Source organism: Pollicipes pollicipes, unplaced genomic scaffold (genome assembly GCF_011947565.3).
Source record: "Pollicipes pollicipes isolate AB1234 unplaced genomic scaffold, Ppol_2.1 Scaffold_4002;HRSCAF=4701_pilon_pilon_pilon, whole genome shotgun sequence".
Lineage (NCBI taxonomy): Eukaryota > Metazoa > Arthropoda > Thecostraca > Pollicipedomorpha > Pollicipedidae > Pollicipes > Pollicipes pollicipes.
Window position 1 is genome coordinate 27,626,081 of NW_023596420.1, and position 21,444 is coordinate 27,647,524.

General features: G+C 50.1%; 1 protein-coding gene and 1 long non-coding RNA gene across 4 annotated transcripts; one reads left to right on the top strand and one right to left on the bottom strand.

Annotated features, from left to right (window-relative positions):
- Positions 1–7,505: 7,505 nt before the first annotated feature.
- Positions 7,506–14,565, bottom strand: LOC119093593 (uncharacterized). Its single transcript, XR_005093642.1, has 4 exons — positions 14,495–14,565; positions 10,617–10,735; positions 9,933–10,093; positions 7,506–7,592 (listed from the first exon to the last, which is right to left on the bottom strand). It is a non-coding gene; the product is annotated as an uncharacterized LOC119093593 (long non-coding RNA).
- Positions 14,566–18,309: 3,744 nt separating this feature from the next.
- LOC119093618 (U3 small nucleolar ribonucleoprotein IMP3-like) lies at positions 18,310–20,212 on the top strand. 3 transcript variants are annotated; one of them, XM_037216598.1, is made up of 2 exons: positions 18,310–18,388; positions 19,474–20,212. In XM_037216598.1, the coding sequence occupies exon 2, from the start codon at positions 19,497–19,499 to the stop codon at positions 20,040–20,042; it is 546 nt and encodes a 181-aa protein (XP_037072493.1). In that variant the 5' UTR covers positions 18,310–18,388; positions 19,474–19,496; the 3' UTR covers positions 20,043–20,212. The 3 variants fall into 3 exon arrangements, with proteins under 3 accessions (XP_037072493.1, XP_037072494.1, XP_037072492.1); XM_037216599.1 differs by having other exon boundaries at positions 18,317–18,346; XM_037216597.1 differs by lacking the exon at positions 18,310–18,388 and adding an exon at positions 18,395–18,481.
- Positions 20,213–21,444: the final 1,232 nt, after the last annotated feature.

The following is a 21,444-nucleotide window of genomic DNA, read 5'->3' on the forward strand; positions in this document are numbered from 1 at the left end:
TTGGCATGCTCGCTATTTGACCTATGAAGTGGATGGTCTGCAGTCAGTGGGAGCGGCTATTTAATAGTTACGGAGGTCAAATGGCAGGGGATCAAGCCAAGCATTACGGCACATGCAACTTTTTCCATAAAGGTTTACCGCATAATTGGAATTTCACAAAAGGGAGATGGATTCCTAAAGCACACACAACAATCCTGCGTTGCGTGAGCTCTGATGTAAAACCATCAAATCAAAAATGTTTTAAAGACAATCATGACAACAAAAAAACATGCCAACCAAACACTGTACGGACCGCAGTATGGACTGCAATTAGGGTTATCGGGCCCGCGGCTCAAACGGGGCCCCGGGCCCATTTTAGGGCCCGGGTCCATGGGCTCTGGGAGGCTCCTATTTGGCACTAGAGGCCGTGACTGGCCAGACCCTTCTATTGTCACATTACGAAACATCTCATTACCGTCGCGCAAGAGGACCTCGACCAAAGCGAGTGGCTCTCTGACATACAGGACCCCGTCCTGTTCCTCTTCGGCAACACGTACCTCTGGTCGACCAGAAGCCTCTTGCTGACAGAAGGCCTTCTGTTACGCACTGTGCCGTGATACAGGGACCCACCCATCGGTGTCGACTTCTCGACATAGTGGGGGAGGGGCAGAGACGTGGAGGTCGTCGCCATACGGGCACGAATACGGAAAACATCGCGGATTTGGTCCGATTATGTTCTGACTGTGCATTATATATATATATATATATATATATATATATATATATATATATATATATATATATAGGCACGAATTCAGAGGGGGCGCGGGACATGCACCCCCTCCTTGCAACCCGAAGGGACCCAAAGTCGGCCGAACAGATGCACTTTATTTTTATCACAAAACGCACCAAAATTTGACGTCTGGGACTTCCAGGCAAACAACCGCAGTCGCAGACGAAAGTGAACGGCCCACGAGTAGACAAAAATACTTCCTCACTGACTGAGAAGTTGATGGGATATTTTAAGGCACAATATGCTGACCAGAGGTCCTATGCTGTTTCCGGAGACATATACGCCCCTTGCAGGGTCAATCCGATCGTTAAGGGGCCTTGCACTTTGCACTTGATTTCTTTGCATTTACCAGGAGGCCCCTGCACTGTTGCTGACCCTTCCTGCTAGCATGCCTGGGCTCTCTGGTCAGTCAGGGGCTTCCCGAGAATTCCCTCCGTTTGCCCAAAAGGCTCTGTACACTATAGCCGGGGTCCCGCATATTAACCTGCCAGGGTATTCTCGGTTGCTCAGGGGCCCTCCACGTTGGTCTCGGTTGGTCCGACACGCTCGCGATATGCTCATGGGGCTCCTTCGATGATCTAGGGCCCTTCCAACTCCCTGACACTTACTTAGGGCCTTACGCTCCTGTCAGGGGCCCATCTGGTAATCTGCTCGGGCACACTGGATTGCTTGGGGGCCCTCCACATTGGGCATTTGAATGCATGGCTCTTCCTTCCTGTCGGGGGCATCTGATAGCCTGTTCGGGTACACTCCATCTTTCGGGAGCCTTCCACACTGGGCCTTGGGTACTTCTTATTTGAATGCTGGGTACTTCGCTCCCGCAAGAGATCTTTCTGATAACCTGCTCGGGCACACTCGAGCGCTCGGGGCTCCTCTGCATTAAGTATTGGGTTTTTGCCTTTTTAATGGAAACCCTTGCGCTCTTGCGCTCTTGTCGGGGGTCTTATCTCTCAACCTGCTCCAGCGCACTCGATCATTCAGGGGCCCTCTACATTGTGTCGTCGGTATTTTTATTTGAATGGAGCGCCCTATGCCCTTGTCGGAGCCTTTCATCTCTTAACCTGATCGGACACACGCGATGATTCCGCGACCTTCCATGTTGTGTCTGAGATACTTCTTATTTGTATGGGTGGCCGTATGTTCTTGGCTTGGCTCTATTCATTAAGCTGCTCGGCAGCGGTGCAAAAGTGTCTTTTCTGTCACCGACGAAATTTGGAAAAGTCTGAATTGTTACCTGGAGCCAAATCTATGACAAACCGTCGCCGTATAACTCTTAACGTGCTAAACCACACGAAACAAGAATAAATGAAGTGCAGTGAGTCATAAACATCATCAATAATATAGTTCTGGAAAGTTTATTAGCACCAAAGTGTTATTTGCTGGCTATGCCAAAACTCCGGTGGTTAGGGCGTAGGTGTTAGTGTATGACTGGTTTGCGCAGCGGGCTCAAGGCCGGTGAGCTGATCGGTTCGGTTCAAACCTAAGACGTCGCGTGTACGGAGAAGGGCGAGAACTGTTTGGTCAGTGGCCACATCACGTCCATAAATGGCACGCTGTAGACCCCATCCACAATCTCACGACACACTGGAGCAATGAGAAAGAGCGCTCAGAGAAATAGCTCTTATATACCTAGCCCGTCCATAAAAATCGCTCTTTACCGCTTTGCTATCGGTTGTACGCTATGATGTTACAAACTGCTTACCTCAAATTCAGAATTGTTATGTCGTTTCATATCACGGCTATGGCCTGTGCCTATGAGTGTCGTTTCTGAAATAAACTTCCGTAGGTTTTCATAACGCCCAAAATATAGATCCTAGCATTTATAATTCGTTGCAGTCTTGCCGTCGACCCGGAATTTGACGATCGGGTGGTGGAGTCGGTACCCACACTTAGCGCTGGCGCTCATACTAGAAATATATGCAGTCAAAAGGGCTCGTGCTAAACCTAAGAATCTCATGGTCCCCTCTCCCCCCCCCCCCCCCGCCGCCCATAAAGCCTTACAGTCGGCACATACCGTGACTACTAAGAAAGCAGTTTGTTTCACAAAACAGCAATGACAGGTTCGTAAAAAAAACGTAGAAAGGTGAAACAAATAGACCGTGTAAGACTACCTTTTAGTCAGTGTGCATCTTGATCTCTCAACAGATAAAAGCTAACCCGTATTTTACTCAAGAGAGACATGCGTATTTCTCGCATGATCAAGACTGCACTGGCAGGGGTGATACCGGGCGTTATACTGACGCAGCAAGGCGTAACATAACTCAACGACAAAACATAAACAGCAACAGCGGTGGTCATCAGAGATTCCATGTCCGTCAAATTGTGACAACAAAAGATGTCCCACATGCCCCCTGATGGTCCGAAGTGCGCTAGAGCTGAACTCGCTGCAGGTGACCGATTGTCCCGTCACCCTTATCAACGGCGATGCGTCCTATCTCAGGTCTAAAGGCGGCCTCTGACGGTAAGCTGGATAAATCACGTGGAGCTCTTCTTGTGATCAAGGGCGACGGGTCGGGCGAGTGGGAAACCACTTACCGCTAGTCTTAAGCTGATGTGCATGCCAGAGAAAAGGTCATCTAGAGGACACGATCGGGCGAGACGGCGGGCATTGCATGTATGGTATCGCGCGATCTTGCTGAAGCCAATCCCCGTCGCGACCGGCTCCGTGAAATCGTCCCAGGGCAGTTCAGGACGTCAGAGCGGTAGCAATGTAACGCTCTGACGTGGTGTTGACGGGATCCTCGTTTTCGTCCTCAAACAAGCATCTTCTGTGAGAGTCACGATTTCACGAATGTAGGATCACTGATGACTGCCATTGCTTTCTATCCTGTTTTGCCATTACATGGCAACTAGAATGCCAGTGCAGTCTTGATCATGCGAAAAGCACACATAACTCTTGAGTAAAATATGGGTTAGCTTTTACCTGTTGAGAGATCAAGATGCACAATGACTAAAAGGTAGTTTTACACAGTCTATAACACCATCGAAAGCTCCTTCTGGCAGCCCATTAAGTGACTGGAGGTGACTGGGGTCAGCCGCATCACGCTCAACACCGAGAATTCTGCATTTGTGAAGGACGTGGTGGATTCGGCTGGCTTTGAGATGTCCACAGACTCCGTGCGACCCTGTGCAGAGCATCTCAGGGCCATCCGTGAGTCTCCTACACCGCAGAAAGCACTGGCAAACGCGTGTGGCTCGACGTTGTCGACTAAGTCAGCTACGTTTTCAGTATGGCAAACGGCATGCGTCGCTTTCCCGACTTACTCAAACGGAGTGAGCCCGGTGAGACGATCAGCTGCACGCATTTTCATTGAATCCAAAGAGTGCCCCATTTTTTACGCCTGCAAGCCGACATGTTTAGTGAGAACGGTGGAACACCAGGATCGGGTCCTGGCCATCCCAGAAACACTGCAACGGTGCGGGCGAGCTACAGGAATGGCTGAGAGATCACTCGGCAGTCGTTTCAGCGGCAGCAGTAGCGGCACCGCCAGCCGTGGTTGATTCGCCTGCGGCAGCGCCAGCGCCCGACGCAGGCGCGGAGGCTCCCTGTTCTGTGACCACGTCTGGAAGCGCGGGCCGCGTGGATGGACGATAAGAATGCCTCTTGCGTTGGTCACGTCCATTCTGCTCTCATTTTGTTATGCATGTCGCGGAGCAGATCTGTTGAGTGTGACCTCGTATGGCCTCGCTTTACGTTGCATCATGTTTGCACGTCCTAAAGAAATTGGGGAGGTAGAGGGTAATACATGCGTACCGTGTTACTCATCTGATGTTGTAACGCACTCCAACGTTGCGTCCACACGGGACAGTACACTTAACTTTGTGTTGACAAGTGGTTTCATTCCTGTCTAGTGCCGCAGAGCGCGCAGCTGTGGCCAGCTTACGTGTCCGAGCGCGGCACCCAGTGGCGGGGGAACGTGAAACGTTGCTGCGACGGCGAATCTGATGTATTGTCATCTCATGGTAAGGCCGACATCGTTGCAAGACACGCACAACGCTGGCTGGAATGGCATAGGTCTGACATGCATTAGTGTCGATGGTTGATCAGGTCAGGCAAATTATCCCGACGGACAACAGAAACAGACGCTCCGTTGGCAATCACACTAACCAGCGGACAAAACCATTCCCGAGGAACGCGAGGTGGTGAACAGTGAACAACAACATTCGTCACGTTCTTGAACGACATACTTATGACATGACGTACGCGTTAGCAATATCAACGGACGCCAGCTATATCCCGAAAAGAGCACAACGTATGAAAAACAGCACCACTACGGTAGTGCGAGTCACTCGTTGGCATTGACAATGAGCAGCTACATTTGCTGTATCACTACCGCTCAACCCTTGCATGCCACGATAATAAAGCAAAGAACCTGATTCTCATAAAATACCACACTGAAGGATTCGTATTATATGAATACTCACTTCATCCCGTCACTTGTCCCGTTAATCGCATAGTGCCCTCTCAACAAGATTCATACAAAAATAGACACCTAAAGCTCCACAATGACGAGACAGTTTTCAGCTACACTACTCCAACAGCAGAATATCGAGGTACAAAATTGAATCCCAACATCTTACCCGCTCATTCGAAGAGCCTCTAAACGCACCTCGCCCACGTGAGACAAACTGACTTTAACAATCCATCCAGCTAATCACCGTCTCCCGCTGTCTCCCATCTCCAGCTCCCGCTATGCGCCGTCCCAAAACGGCACGACAAGCACGAACGCTGTCATCTGTGAGCCGCGATCAGGGCGACACCGGCTTCCGCGCCATCAGCAGGAAGTAGAAGTACCGGACGGTGATAGTGATGGCGCTAGTATCGACCTTCGGATCGCCGTTGGAGAGCACCGCATGGAATCTGAGGCAACACCGGGTGGTTTAGTTTTTCCGGTCTAATTTTGCAACCGCCGATGGTGCATAAATTAATACGAAAAATCGCTTTTAAATTGGAGACTTGACATAAACAACAGGCTAGTATCGTCACTATGTTTTGTTGCACCATCCCCCACAACTCTAACCTCGCTAACGTTTGACTGCATCCAGAAGTGCACAAACGACTGCAACTTAAAGCTTCAGTACCCGACCGGGAATATGATTAAGCTAGTCCAACGCGCGTTACTGCGCAACAGCGTCACGTCAGCCATCTGCCTCCGACACCATATGGCAGGACCGCACACACACCAGAAATCACAAAGCGGTGCCGTGCCGATCGGCCTGGCGCCCTGGTCGCGTGCCGGACCGTCCCGCCAGCCACTGGCCACTCACCGCTCCCGGGTCTGCCGCAACAGGGCCTCGCCCCGCTCGGCGCCGCAGCGGTCCACCATGGTCTGGAAGCCGGACCAGGTGCTGATGCCGCCCAGCAGGCCGTCCAGCGTCAGCGTCCGCTCCTGGTAGTGACTCTCGTCCCTGTGGCCGCGGTCGGCGCCGTCAGCCGCGCGGTACGGGGTCACGGGCCAGCGGGAGGGCAAAGTCAGCGAGCCGGCCAAAGGTGGGATAGGAAATAAAGAAGTGACGATATTTAAGAAAATCGCCGCTTGGGTATACTTCGTTGCCATTGTTGGTATTGGGGCTTTGCGACGTGCTCAGCTCTTATGAGTATATGGCGTCGCCTACCTCTCACCCTGGTAGCAAGGGTGGGCGCCGCAGGAAATCGAACCTCGTACCCCTGACTTCCCACGCACGCAGATGAACCACCACACTACTGGTGCCTTCGCACTTGCAAGGACTTTCGCAGTGAGCCAGTGCAAGATACGTCTTAGCCGTTTCTCCCCGAAATCTTGTTCACGGCCATGAGAATTGCGACAAGTGGAGAAGGCGTCTTGATAGTGCAGTGGTAAAGCGGCGCATCCAGGGAACTGAAAATACGGGATCGATTCCCGCTGTGCGCACCCTCCCTGCCAGAATCAGCAGGCGGCGCCATAAAAAGCCCAACCAGCTGAGTGCGTTAGAAAGCCCACAAGACACGTACGAAATACAAAACCGCAACATAAAGTTAAGTTAGAAGGCATCTGGAAGTCATGGAGGTATGCAGGCTAAAGGGCATGCGGACAGAAGAGAACATCACCAGAGCGCGAAATCTATGCGCCGCCGCGACAGTCCCACATCACGTCACGCTTTGACACCATCCCACACAGGACGGCACTGTGCCCCGTCCCGGCCCGCCTCGCTCGTGCTGGCGCTGTCACGCGATGCATCCCGCTGACCCTCACGGGCCTGTTCGCCGGCGGTGCAGCCGAGACCCACCTGACCTCGCCCGGGTAGGGCAGCCGGAAGCGTGGGTCGCTGTACCGGTCCGCCACCTCATTCCGGGTGTGCGCCCAGAAGCCGGCCGTGGCCGCCTGAGCCTGCCGAACACAACACAGCACGGTCAGCCGCATCCTACAACAAGATGGCTGGTTCGTACTCTATTTTCGGGTTTCACATCGCACGCCCGACTGGGGGATTAATGCGACGCTCCCCCGTAAGTCAAATGCATTTTAGGCGGGGGGGGGGGGGGGGGGGGCCGAAAACTTCCGCATATTGCGCACCCGAAAGACCAAACGTTTCGGGGCCGTCTCAAGTCCGAGACCAACAGAGCGAGGCTCGCTGGCCTCCGCACCCACCTGCAGTATGACGTCATTGAGTTCGGTCCAGAGCGCGCCGTCGCGGTACGGCTCGGGCAAGCCGTACGCATACAGAGCGAGCAGGCCGCCCGGCGCCAGCACGCGGTCCGCCTCCGCGAAAGAAACGGGGCAGCTCGAAGAAATGGGCGCACTGGCAGGCGGCGATCAGCTGTATGGAGTCGGGCGGCGCTGGGATCTCCTCGGCAGCTGATACCCTGGCGGCACGCAGGGAGAGGATAGAACGGGCGTGCCATGATGTTACGGAGCGAGGCAGAACAGATACCGCCTGCTGGTGAGGAGCAGAGTGGCTCTCCCGTAAACAGAAGCTCCCTGGTCCTTAACACTGGGCGGTGGGTAACAACAGCGGCGCTTCGGCGGCAGGGAGCCCTGGAAAAGTGGCTTTACACTCGGCCACAGGATCATGCAGGACCACGCCTATGAGGACTAAATGAAAATGTGCGTGCGTGCGTGCGTGCGTGCGTGCGTGCGTGCGTGCGTGCGTGTGGGTGTGTGTGTGTGTGTAGAGGGGGGGGGGGGGGGGGCATTGATAACCAGCGGGAGCGATGGCAATTCAGCAAAGGAGAGGGATGGACGACTTTTAGAAGTATCCGATGAGCTAATGTTTGAAGCCTAGAGCATAATACAGAGAGTGATAGGCTAGACGTTTTGCAGGGCCTGCCTCAGGTCAGGTAACTGTAGCACGGGAAAACCGCTCCCACCAGATCCTCATCGTGCCGGTATGTCCTTTTTGCAACCTCAGTTCCCCTCGTAAGCAGTGAAGTTGCATGTCTGTCCCACTACGAACAGGCCAGCCTCGTGGCCGTACATAGTTCTGAACTGAGCACGGGGTGCAGCACAATGCTAAGTGAAGTTTTCGTTACAAACCAGCCAGTTCGAATGCGCAGTTGGGCACTACCAGTAGCACTAGAGACTACTACCCTACTAGAGTAGTCTATACCATGTTATATGATCCTGCGACATGCCCGGCCCATAACGCCAGAGGTTACAGGGGTGTTTGGACTGAGATAGTCATTTTAAAAATCATCCAGTGCAGTTTACAGCTCTGTCCCTCTGAAGACTTAAAACCCTCTGGTTTCTGAGCTTGCCGCCCGCGAGCTTGTGCAGACTATTTCGTGCGGACTTCATATATTAGGTCAGCCAGCAATGCATGACGCCAGACAGACGTCACGCAAATACTGCCACCTCAATGGCCACAAAACGCACAAGGCCACGAAAAATATGATCATCGAGTTATTCGCGTCTGGCGTACATCAGCACGATTTCTAGCATCAACGGATCTCAGCTGACCCTAAACCAGAGTAATGCGTCTACTGCAAGCCTCGAACATAAATCACGTTTTGAACTATGTAATACAGTAACTTGGGCAGTTGTACGAGTTATGACGGTAAAGTAATCAAATAACCTGAAAACGTCAAAACCGAGCGTGTGAATAGAATACCGTCATATAAAATAACGAACAAATATACAAGAACATCACGAGAAACGCCAAAATAAGAGGACAAGACGATCTTCCGTTTCGCAAGACGATCTTCCGTTTCGCGAACATTCTCCAGCAACACCCCGCCACCTCTCAGGAAGTTGAAGTACTACAAGTGAGTCAGCCCGTCCGTTCCCGTGGCAGCTCTGACACAATCAATCTGGCAGTAACTAACGTCATAAAGACGCTTCATGACGTAATCAAAATGCGATCTTTTTTAAGATTTAATCCAAACCTTCTAAATGGATGAATTTATGGGATCAGAGTTCACGCCAAGCCGTGCTTGTTGTGTGAACTCTGACGCCTTATCATCCGATCGCACAATCCGGCAAAATTTGGAGGCGAAGTTTTAACATACCGCAATGCTCGACACGGTCCGCCTTTCCCTCTGACGTCATCTGAACTTTAGCTGGCCTGACCGTTGCCACGGGCCGCAGGCTGCACCTCTGAAGGACAAATGGCGAGCACCTGAAGTAGCCCGAACCCCCCCCCCCCCCCTCTCCCCTCACGCGTGGGTGGATCGGAAGGCAGGTCCTCTAACCAACGGAACCAGCGGGACCGTATTGAGTATATATTCATAACTATATACTCAACATGGTATTATAATCAAGTAAGTAATATATAATAACATATAATTAAGTAAACATATTAATAAAATAATGAAATTGTGTGGTCTAGAGCAGTCCTTGCTTACCCATCTAACACTCAAAAGTAAATCGCCACCTACAAAAGAGCTCATTTCATCATATCTGATGCCTGCCAGAATATCTTCGAATGTGGAACATTTCTTTTAAAGGGAATGTTGTTCATCAAAGTAAGCTTCATCATCACCTGACGTGATCATCTGATCATTTCATTTTCAGCAAGTGAACTTATTCCATAATATTTGATACTTCGCTGAATATTTCCAAATGTGGAACATTCCCTTTAAAGAACATTGGAGGGAAGCCATTGTAGAACGAGTCTAGGCTCTTTGAACACATAACGGGGGACTGCGTGGCAACGTAACACCCCCGGAACACCTGAAGGCAGTTATTCGCGGCTCCGTCCAACTCACCGGTATTCGATATTTGCGACAGTGTTACTTGCGGCCGCCTCCTTGATCTGCGCTGGACTGACGTCCGTGGCTAGTACGGAACGGAAATGGGGTGCCAGACAGCGGGTGTTCTGTCCACTGCCGCAGCCGACATCAAGTGCACGATCCAGTGGCAACTTCTTCTGTGGGTGTTCCGGACAGTGAGCTGCCTACTGACCAGTCCATGTCTGGTATTTGACAAAAAGGCGTGCACAAACAGCACAAATACACAAATATTAATTTGAAATAAGTAATTCAGGCATCCTTGAGCTAACACATGTGAAAGCACGTCTCTGTTCACTACAGTTCGAAAAAAAACACCATAATATAAGGTTCCACACTATCAGAACTGAAGCATGTGATCTTATTATCCAAAATCGTTAAAAGCTCGGCCGCATAGCGCGTCAGCTAAATTGTTCCATGTTTGCACTGATTGATTGTAAGCATGTGCACAAATGACTGAAATTGCCAATCAATATGAAGATATAATGCAAATGAAGCTCAGAGGCCTTGATCAACAAAGCCAGGTCCCATACCTAGTTGCACTCCTTCACAATCAAATGAGATGACTGGAATTAATACCATTCACAGCCAACATTAAACTTGTCCTTACCATAAATATTAAATTAACTATAATATGGAAACAAATTCCGCATATAGTCTTACCTTGACAGCTTGCAAAACAACATTAATGAGAGATGCTGGCGGGTTCGGCCGGAACTCTGCATACAGCTTTGCATGCAAGGATGTCTCAAACAGCCGAAGCATGGTGCGGAAAATGTGAGCTGAAAAAACATCCAAGAAAAAACAATATTACGCATGGTGTGGTGGCATATCTCTTATTAGCCACATCATGCTACAGCATTCTTGCAACGATGCCATCAGTTGCACGCTTTCATCTCGTGAGGCGATCTCCGGCCCACGGTGCCGCACGGGGGGGGGGGGGGCGAAGCTGGGATTGGCGGAGCCGGCTCCCATCGGTGAGTGGGCGCGGGCGCCGTGCAGATGAAATGATGTGTATGGCCTTTGGTCTCTGCATAGGTCTTGGCATTGGTCTCAGTTTCTCAGGCACTCAATGCTGTTCAGCTCCCAACAAGCAAGCCTTCCACGTTTTCCACGTCGTGCTCGCCTTCCACCAGGCCGAGTCGCAGCAGTGTCTCGCATCGCGGGCAGAACCCGCCCCCCGCCGGCAGAGAGTGGCGCGCTCACAGCACGTAACGTTGTCATGGCCGGGAGTCACTGCCAGGTGGGGGTATGTCTCCCGGGCTCTTGCATGGGCTAACTCTATGACGGGGTGTCCAACACCGCACCGGCTGGCGCCGCGAATTCTAGCCGGGCCCGAATGGGATGTTGGACCTTGTCCGCCGGTTCCTTTGTTGTTGTAGGATGCCGAAATAAATGTTCGTTCTGACAAATGGTACTTCACGTGTGTAAAAATTTTCGTGGACGAATCATTCGCAGCTTAGGCCGCAGATCTCGTATTCACATTTGCTTTGGGGAAGTGACTCCTTTACTCATTTCCCGCGGGTTACTGGTGCACATATGGGTCGGATGGTTTTAGATCCATCAATGACTTCTTGGTGGTGTATGCACATACACATTGTGGAGTTTGTTTCACGTTTCTGTCTCCAATTATTGCAAGGATCTGACAGTAATCCTCATAAATGCTCCAAAGCAGGCAGATCCAGAATCGACCCCTAAAATGATAATGTCACCATGCATCAGCTCAACCACCACGATACAGTTGTTTGTCTGTTCTTCTCCATCAAAATCTGTTAGTTTTGTAAGCATATGCCACCATTTGGCAGTGTTAAGATGCTGCATGTTTGGGTCATACTTTGGATATCCTCTTGTAGTCACATTAATAGTATATAATTTTGTACTTGTTTCTTTGAACCAGATGTATTTAACTTTCCACATCCTATGTACCATCGAAGATGAAATGCAACAAACAATGGTAAATAAATACCACGTGTACAGATTTGACCTCGTGCCTTACTGCAAACTTAACACAACCTGCCTCCTGCCCAGTAATGAAGTTGGCACCGTATGCAGACATACAGGGTGTCCTGAAATTGCTGTGCGGATAGTGCCGCCTATCATTTCCCCCCTCCCGAGCGCTGAGTGAGCCGGATTTTACCGCGCTCGGCCCCAGGGCACCCTGCCGTGTCAGGCGATCACATGACCCTCGCGGCCGGCCTCACCTCGGCCGGTAACGGGCGGGAAAGGTCATTCCTTTTGAGGTAGCCAATGCGTCGAGTTTGCATATCGCCAATGGTGAGAGAGCACAGGCCACCGATCCACTAACGCGCGGTTGGGATGGTCAAGGGCAGCATGGCCCAGGTTCAGGTCGCCTGGGACTCGGACGTCAACGTAGCGACGATTAGGCACTGGCTGGCACGCGATCGCTCAGGAGAGACGCTCGAAAGTCGCACAGGTTGCGGGCGGAAGTCGGCCTTGAGCCGGGTGGTGGAGATCGGCATTGCAAGACGGCCTTCAAAAGGCACCACTCGACGAGAACCCTGGCGCGAAAACTGACGGCACAAAAGCACCCAGCCCCCAAGTCGGCCGTCCGCCGGTACCTGAGGACCAGCATGCAACTGAAGCCGCTTAACACCAGCTTGCAGTCAAGGCTTACCGTGGACCAGAAGCGCGGGCGGCTGGAATTCACCAAGGCCCGCAAGAACTGGTCCGTTGAGGACTGGAGACGCTTCCTGTTCAATGTCGAGTCGCTCTTCGAGCTCTTCTAAGCTCTTAACCGCCAGAACGACCGGGTCTGGCCCAACAACAGCTCGGAGGTGCCAATCGCCGGGACAGTGAAGCACCTAAAACGGGCTACAGGAGCTAAATATTCTTGTCTGGGGCATGATGAGCTACTGAAGCCTCTATGAGCTACACGAAGTCCCGCGCGGACACACCGTCACCGCTGACTACGTCAGAGAGGTGCTGGAGAAGACTGCAGCCTCGGCGATGCAGCGGAGGAGAGAGAATGACCCACCAACCGAGGTCAAATTCCTGACAGACATGTCAATGGTGATTTTCCAGCAGGACGGTGCTCCAGATCATCACACCAGGAAGACTCAGGACTGGTGATGCACTAACTTCCCGGGCTTCTGGGAGAAGGGTACATGGCCAGGCAACAGCCCCGACATGTCGTCGACCGAGAATCTCTGAGCGATCATCAGGCAGAAAAATGTTGCCGCCACATCAGAAAAGGCCCTGTTCCAGAATGAGCAAACAGCATGGTGGAGGGTTCAGATGGAGATTCTTGACAACCTGATGAGCAGCATGTCTGAGCACATGTCACAATGTATATGACTGTGTAGGCATTACATTGGCAGATAAATCATGAATGGGTGTCAATCATTTTTTCTGTTAGTGGGGAGAATGCAATGGTGCATCAATTTCAGGACACCCTGCATGTATGATACTAAGGGCATCAGAAGTCAGGGAGGCAAAGGTGCAAAGTTTCTGAAAGTTTTATATTAGACCTGTGGACAGTGTCTACAAATAATAACCTATAATGGCTTGCTGTCTGCCAGCCCCCACCCATTCCAGCTTGTGAGAACTTCTCGCATCCATGAGTACAACAATGATCTGAATAGTTCCAAATTGGCAAAATGAATGGCATGTCATAACAAAGCAAAACAGCAGTTGGTTTCATTTGGCAAGTGTAAATATAGCAATACAAAGGTATATGCAAGTTATCTCCTTTGCACAGAATTCCACAACACAAATATTGGACAATTGCTGGTCAGTTATCGATGTTTTGTTTTAATGTCAGACAAACTGCTATTTAGACTCCACGACTTAATCTACAATTGTATATTAGGTAAGTCACATGCATAAAACAGCATATATTTTTAAGACCATGGTGAGATGTGTTGGGTGTTGTAGTGGTCTTGTGTATATGCATATACCAGGTACCTAATAGTATCTTGGTTTTAGGGTGTCAATTACTGTGGTTCTTTAGCATATAACACTTAACATGCATGTATACACCTATTAACATTCTTTGCAAGGCAGGCTGTCAGTTTCTGCTTTGGCAGTGGTTTCTGATCAGCAATGACACTCCCTAGGTTCATTTAACATCTTATTGTACAGAACCTTTGTATTTCAAATGCAGCAAACCCAAAAGGTAACCTTAATAGTGTACTGGGGGCCATGGTGGGTTGAGCATCAAAAGCAGAGTCTAAGAGAGCATAAGTTGAAGGTCAAACCTGACTTATTGAGGGAAAACCACAAGGTTTTTGTTGCTGAATCCAAACATGGCAGGTTGTGACAAAGGTCAATAATCGTCATATTTTCTAATGCATGCATAATTCACGATGAAATAATCTAGTACAGAATGATGATCCCATTTTTTTAGCAAGGGGCTACCTGGCTCTGTGAGCAAGGGGTTACCTCACGTAAGTGCCAAACACAGTCAGGCATTCAAAACGGGCTGTATTCGTGTCGTGACAGCGCATTACGGCCCACGGCCTACGTGCAGCAAAATTATTTATACAGCGACATAGGTCTGCTAAGCCGAACGGGGTACCTACGTTAATTGCTAATTCCGAGATCACAACTGACTCGAACGTTTATACTTCGAACTTTGCCAAGGGCTGAGAACCGATTAGCTATAGGTATTTATCCTGTCAAGCGGAGTCCCTTTTTTCGTAATATTAGCGCCACTCTCCCTCCTATCGCGAGCTACCACATCCTTAGATAAAAATTTACTAAAATATCTGCGCAGAGCAAAACAAAGCTACATTTTTCTGCTGCAGTTTTGCATTCATTTCGTGCAGGCTTCGTGGTTCCCGCTTGTGGCACCCACTCGTCATGGCTAAACGAAACACGGTCTTCTATTGCTGTTTGCCTCATTAGCCTCTAAGTCCTTGAGCAAAGTCATTGAACTTTGATCACCTGAAGACCATTTTCCACGCATCCTAAGAGGCGGCAAAATGTGTGTCAGATGTTTATGTGTTAAGCCTTGCAGTACTATGGTTGCGGGTGGTGTACAACACGCGGGGGCGGATCCGAGATTTCGTCAAGGGGGGGCACGCAACACTGTGGGCCCCCTGGAGTTTGAAGCCCCTCCAAAAATATTCTTGCTTTTCGGTCATCACGTTTTAAGACAAGTCGGATGTAATATACATACATATATATATATATATATATATATATATATATATATATATATTATATATATATATATATTTACCTATTCATTTATTCAATAAAATACGGAAACCCATCTTAACGTGCGCAGCCCTATAAAGCTAGGCGTGCTACCCCATGCATACGCATAGAGCTCACTCATTTTCTACAGGTCAGGTTAAATGCTGTGATTTTGGTGCTAAGTGTTTCGGAACAACAGGCAAAATAAACTTGAGCTGGCTGCTTGCAACCATCAAAACCAACTTGCGGCTAGCCGGGAGGGCAATGTAATCAGCTGATGGCTGATGACTGCATAATTTTTCATTTGTCATAAAGGAGTACAACGTATCATAACATTCGAAATATGTTAAGAACGCGATGCACTAGTACAAGTGTTACACACTGAATAGTCAATGAAAATGACACATACGACGCCGGCGGCATGCAAAATTACGTTCGGCAATTGCGCGTAAAAATTTATCGGCACATACCCAACCACTGCTCTAAGGCGAAGGCGCCAAGGGCAATTGGGACGAAATCCGAGCGATCGTGGGTGCCGCGGGAGGCAAACAATGTGGCTCCCATCAACAAGTGCAGGATCCTCAGAGCAATAAAAAAGAACCCAAGACCAATGTGGTGGGCCCCTAAACGATCGGTTGTCCCCCCGCAGGCTGACATATGTTGCCCCACCCAGAGCACAAGACCCTCTGAGCAAAGGGGAGTTACCCAAGACCATGAATTAATACCCCTGTGCTATCAAAAGTGTACGAGCACGTTAAAGAAAGAGCCTCGATAGGAGTGAAGAGTCCTCTGCATTTGAGATCAAAGGGAAAGATCCCTCGATCAAGGTAGAGGGCCCCTGAACATCGGGTGTCTCGGTGCCTCACCCTATAAGGGCCCCAGCAACAGCACAAGGCCCTCCAAGCAAGTGGAAAGAACCAGGGACTAATATGAAGGGCCCCTGAGCAACTGAGTGCACTCTGGCATATGGGGCCCCGTAAAAGCGTTTAGAGCCTTTCGGGCAAACGAGAAAAAAAAATACGTCGAGGAAAACCTGCTCGATCAAGAGTGCCCAGGCATGGAGCAGATAACATTCCAACAGCAGAGTTTGGCCCTACGAAAAAATTCAGAGATCAAAGGCAACATGGAAAGCTCCTTAGCGATCAGATTGACCCGTTAAGTGGACATATGGGGTCCGGGCAGCAGCGTAACGTCTCTGGGCAGCGTAATGAGCCCCAAAACTCCCCCCCCCCCAGCAACACCTGCTCAATCAGGAAAGAATAAACTTCGTCTGATCATGAGCTCTTTACTTTTGCTAGCAATTGTTTTTGGTCGTCTGTAGGTCCAAAGGCGTCTAATTTTGTTGTAAGAAAACTGCGTCTGTTCGGCCGGTTATGGGTCCTTTCGGAGCCTTTAGGTCCTCTCGGTATGGTCCATGGGGAGATGATCTCGTGCCTCGCCCTTCTGTCTATCCGCCACTGGCCCGAGCAGCTTTATAGATGGGACCCGCCAAGACATAGGACCATCCATTTAAGTAAGAAATACTTACGACAAAATATGTAGGGCTCCCAACGATCAAGTGTGCCCGAGCAGGTTAAAATATAGGGTCCCCATCAAGAGCGTAGGAGCCTCCATTTAAATAGGAAGTACCCAAGATTCAATGCAGAGAGTCCCGGAATGATCGGGTGTGCCAGAGCAGGTTAGGGCAGATAGGGCCCCCGAAAAGAGCGAAGGGCCCTCCATTCAAAAAGGAAATGTCCAAAACAAGATGTAGAGGTCTCCACGATCGAAAGGGTCCGAGCATCTTATCAGAATAGACCACACAGGAGCGTAAGGCCCTCAATTCAAGTACGAGACAGCCAAAACCCGGTGCGGAGGGTCCCCGAAAGATGAAGTGTATCCGAGCAGGTTATCAGATGACCTCGATAGGAGCAGAGGGTGCTTAATTCAAACATTAAGAACCAATGTGCAGGGCCCCCGATCAGTGTGGTCGAGGAGGCGAACAGAGGGCCCCCCGACAAGTGCGTAGGGCCCCATTCAAATAGCCCGTGCCCAAGGCCCAATGTAGAGGGCCCCGAACGATTGAACATGCCCGAGCAGGTTATCAGATGTCTCCCCACAAGAGCGTAGGGCCCCCATTCGGAAAATAAATACACAAGACCCAGTATGCGGTGTTCCCGAACGACTGAGTGTGCCCAACCAGGTCATCAGATGGCTCCTGACAAGAGTGTAGGGAACTAAGCAAGTGACAGAGAATTGTAAACGTCTTAGGCTAATGTAGAGAGCCCATGAGCTGTGTGTCGGTAGGTTTACCGAGACCCACGTAAAGGGCCCCTGGGCACCCGATAATACCCCGGCAGGTTAAGATGTGGAACCCCAGCTATAGCTCACAGGGCCTCTCTGGCGAATGGAAAAAATCCGTGGAAGGGCCCGTGATTGGAGGGGAGTGCAACGGCACACTAACAGGAAGGGCCCTACCAACAGCGCAGGGCCCTCCGAGCAACTGCAAAGAGATGAAAGGAAACGCGGAATGCTCATTAACGATCGATATGATTCTGCATGTGGGCATATGGGTCTCCCGGAAACAGTATGGGCCCCTAGACAGTGCAATGGGGCTTCAAGTGTACAGTTCAGAGCTTTTCCAATCATTGGATAATATTTTGGACTTTTCGCACGCCCTTCACTTTTGCTTACAGCTGTTTTTGGTCGCCTGGAAGTCCAGAGATCCCCAGTTTTGTTGCGTTTTGTGTTAAAAAAAACTCACCTCTTCGGCCGGCTATGGACCCCTTCCGAGCCAGTGGGCTCCTTCGGGGCCCAATGGGGTCAAAGTCCGTGCCCCCCTCTGGATCCGCCCCTGCCAACACGGTTATTTATGGTTTAGAGCATTTTATACACATTTCCTCTGCACCTGATGCATATCAACAAGACAGAGATGGGAGCTCTCGAAGTATGCAGTTTTAATTGAGGTTATCATGACGTACATGTAAGGTCATAGCAATAACTCCAATCCTGGTGAAATAACTAGGAGAATGAATAGATAGACGTATTTATATTTTGAATACATGCATTTATCGAAAAGAATATCGTGGCACCCACTCATCAAGTAAGTGCCTCGTAACAACTTACGTTTTTATGACGTCATTTAATTTTAAAAGCTGACGAGTTTATATCGGCTGGGAATCATGGCGCACATGTGCGTCACAGATTGCATCAATAGCGAGCATGGGGGTTCCGTGTTGGATCGTGGTGTCCAGGTTCGTGCCGCCGCTCTCGGGGAGTAGGAATCTATTAGCCCCGTAAGTTAAGTATAGTTTTGCTCGTTCGTGAGGAAGAGAGATGCAGTAGGTGGAAGCGGTCTTTTCTTGTAGAAAAGTGTAGCTTCCAAGCAGGTACGTAATTTCTAGTGCCAGGGAACCAATCCTAAGCTTTGGAAGACATGGTAGTCCGGTTTGCAAAGCATTACAGATTTCTCATTTCAGAGATCTCGTTGTTACAGAGGTGGGACATAACCTGAGATCTAGGGCAACTGTCAAAAGCATCAAATGTGGATAATCAAAGATTTGGGGTGGAAATATTAAATTGGAATGTTATGGCAATTAGCACGTGTTATGTGATATAAAGTGACTGCTAAGATCATAGAAAATAACCAAGTCTGATTGGCATTTGTATTTTTGGGGGAAGGTAAGGTTAGCAATGTTTGCTCCAAATTGGGCAGTTTGTCATTCTATTTGTGGCAGGGTGATGCGTGTCTTAAACATCTTGTTGGCATGCTTGCCATAGTCCACAGACTGGGTGTGTATAAGAACATGCCTGTGTTGGCATATGTGCCCTCCACTACATGAAATTGGAGGGTGTGTTTTCCTTCCAGTTTTAAGAAATAAGCACTATCCTCATGAGCATTGGAGGGGAAGCAATATCATGAAAGCCTCTTGACATGCCACATTTTGACATTTGGTAGCTTGGTGGGATAGTGGACCTGTGCCAATGTGTGATACTTATTGCTGGTTTGATGGCCCCTTGCTGGGTTTCCTAATTCCTAAAAATATTTGTTTGTTACACTCACACCCATTGTACTCCTACTTGAGGTGACAACCAAATCATATGGATATGATATTTGCCATGAACCTGATAGTATACCATCTGGTGCAGCAATCATTTAGAGGGTTGCTAGCACTTATTAGTGACAAAAATAATGTAGAGGAATTAAAATAATACATATTTGCTTATGAAGTGTCTTGATTGTTGTGTCCTTATGTCTGTTCTACTTACAACATTGTCTACCCCCTTAAATATCCAATGATTCCACTGTCTGTAACATCCTGTTGCTCAGTTCCATATCAGCCTGAAGACTTCCAATGACTATGTTTTATTTATTCTGCAGATATTATTGCAACATAGAAAATCATGGTTAGAAAGCTAAAGTATCATGAGCAGAGATTGCTCAAGAAGGTAGATTTCATATCATGGGAAGCAGACAACACACTGCACGAAGCCAAGATCTTACGTAAGTTCCAGATAAAGAAACGGGATGACTACACAAAGTACAACAAGCTGGCTCGCCAGATCCGAGAGATCGCCCGCAAAATACGGAACCTCGACCCAAAGGATAAGTTCCGGGTGGAGGCCTCCGCACAGCTGATCGAAAAGGCCTACCAGATGGGCCTGATCCCAACCAAGTGGAACCTGGAGCTGGTGGACAAGGTGACGGCGTCGTCTTTCTGCCGACGACGCCTGCCTGTGCTCATGGTGCGCCTTAAGATGGCGCCCACGGTCAAAATGGCCACGCAGTTCGTGGAGCAGGGACACGTGCGCATTGGGCCTGAGGTGGTCAAGGACCCGGCGTTCTTCGTCACGAGGAACATGGAGGACTTCCTGACCTGGGTGGACGCGTCTGCCATCCGAAAACACGTACAGGAGTACAACGAACTGCGGGACGATTTTGAATTGTAGTTGGTTTCGATGATGGTGATGCCCTCGCCGGTGTTTGTGAGTGTCGGGCTTGGTCACGGCAGCGATGCTGACGTTACCGATGGGGGACTGTTGCTCCTGGGTGGTTGTACTGTCATCAGTGAATGTCTCGCCAGATGTGCTGTCATGAATATAAAATGTGTCTTCACTGATGTGAGTTGTGTCACTTGACGCATGCGGAAGTCAGGCGGGACACTCCTGCGTGTGGCTAAATGGCTCCGCAGTCGCGTGTGTATTTCCAACCCGGTAGAATGACCCCGTTGAAAAGGGACCACGGTCTTCAGTAGGTTCCGGCGAGGCTGGGCGTCCTCCTTTAAAAGTGATCTTTCTTTTGGGAGCAGAGGTTTGAGCTCCAGCGGCCGAGGCTAGCACCCGCAATATTACGGAACCGCAACCGAGCAGACACAAGGTTCTTGTCACAAATGTCCGTTGTGTTCTTCAGTCTTTATCCAAGGAATAACGCAGATCTGAGGGGCTTTGCGCGTTGTCTATAGTAATCAGCTGTGTAGCTTGTCGAACTTTCTTTACAAAAGCTACAGCTGGGCGGTGTCCTGGTCAAAAGCTAGCTGATGCATGACATGAAATACCCTCCAGCGGTTTGATTGGCATTGACATGGGAAGGCTCTCCATCACCAACAGTCCGCTGGTGCGATCTGGACCATTTCATATCGACATTCCCACTGAATTCGCCAGTGCAAGGCCGGAACCGCTGACAGCCATCCCCGAGCCCAAACCGACGCCGAATGTGGACGGAATGCCAAGGCTCATGATTTGGGGAGGGTCGCTCCCCAACCGAGACCCCAAGCTGCTTGGGGACCTCCGTCGCAGATTTCTGACCAACACACCAGCACCCACGCCAGAAGCATTGTGCATACGTGAATATAAGTATTGTATTGATCCTAAAGTCGCAGCAATTGTACAAGGACTACAACGTATATACCAACAGCAAGCGATAAGTGAATACGGTGTAATACAAACCAGTGTTACGTGTCGCAGTGGCCCTCAGCGAGGCGGCAGTCGGCCGGCCCTCTCCGACCAATCAGCGATCGCGGCACGGGGGCCCGGCTCACACACGCCCTCAGCGTAAGCCGCGTCACTGTCGCACACACTCGGGCCTGCCCGTGCGCACGGAACGGGTTAGTGGTCGCTGCTCGCTCTGGCCGAGCCGCGCGCCGGTGAACACCGGTGCCGCCGGAGCGCAACGGCCCGCCGCGCCGCGCGGCGATCGCGACACGACGGGGGCGGTCCGCTGCCGCCGGCGCGCGGACGCCGCACACATCCCGCCAGAACACAACCGTGAAATCAGGTGCGGAGGGAGGCTATTTGGTCGATCGTCATTTGAGTGGATAACATTTGTTCGGTGTTCGTGAGGAATGCTCGCGAG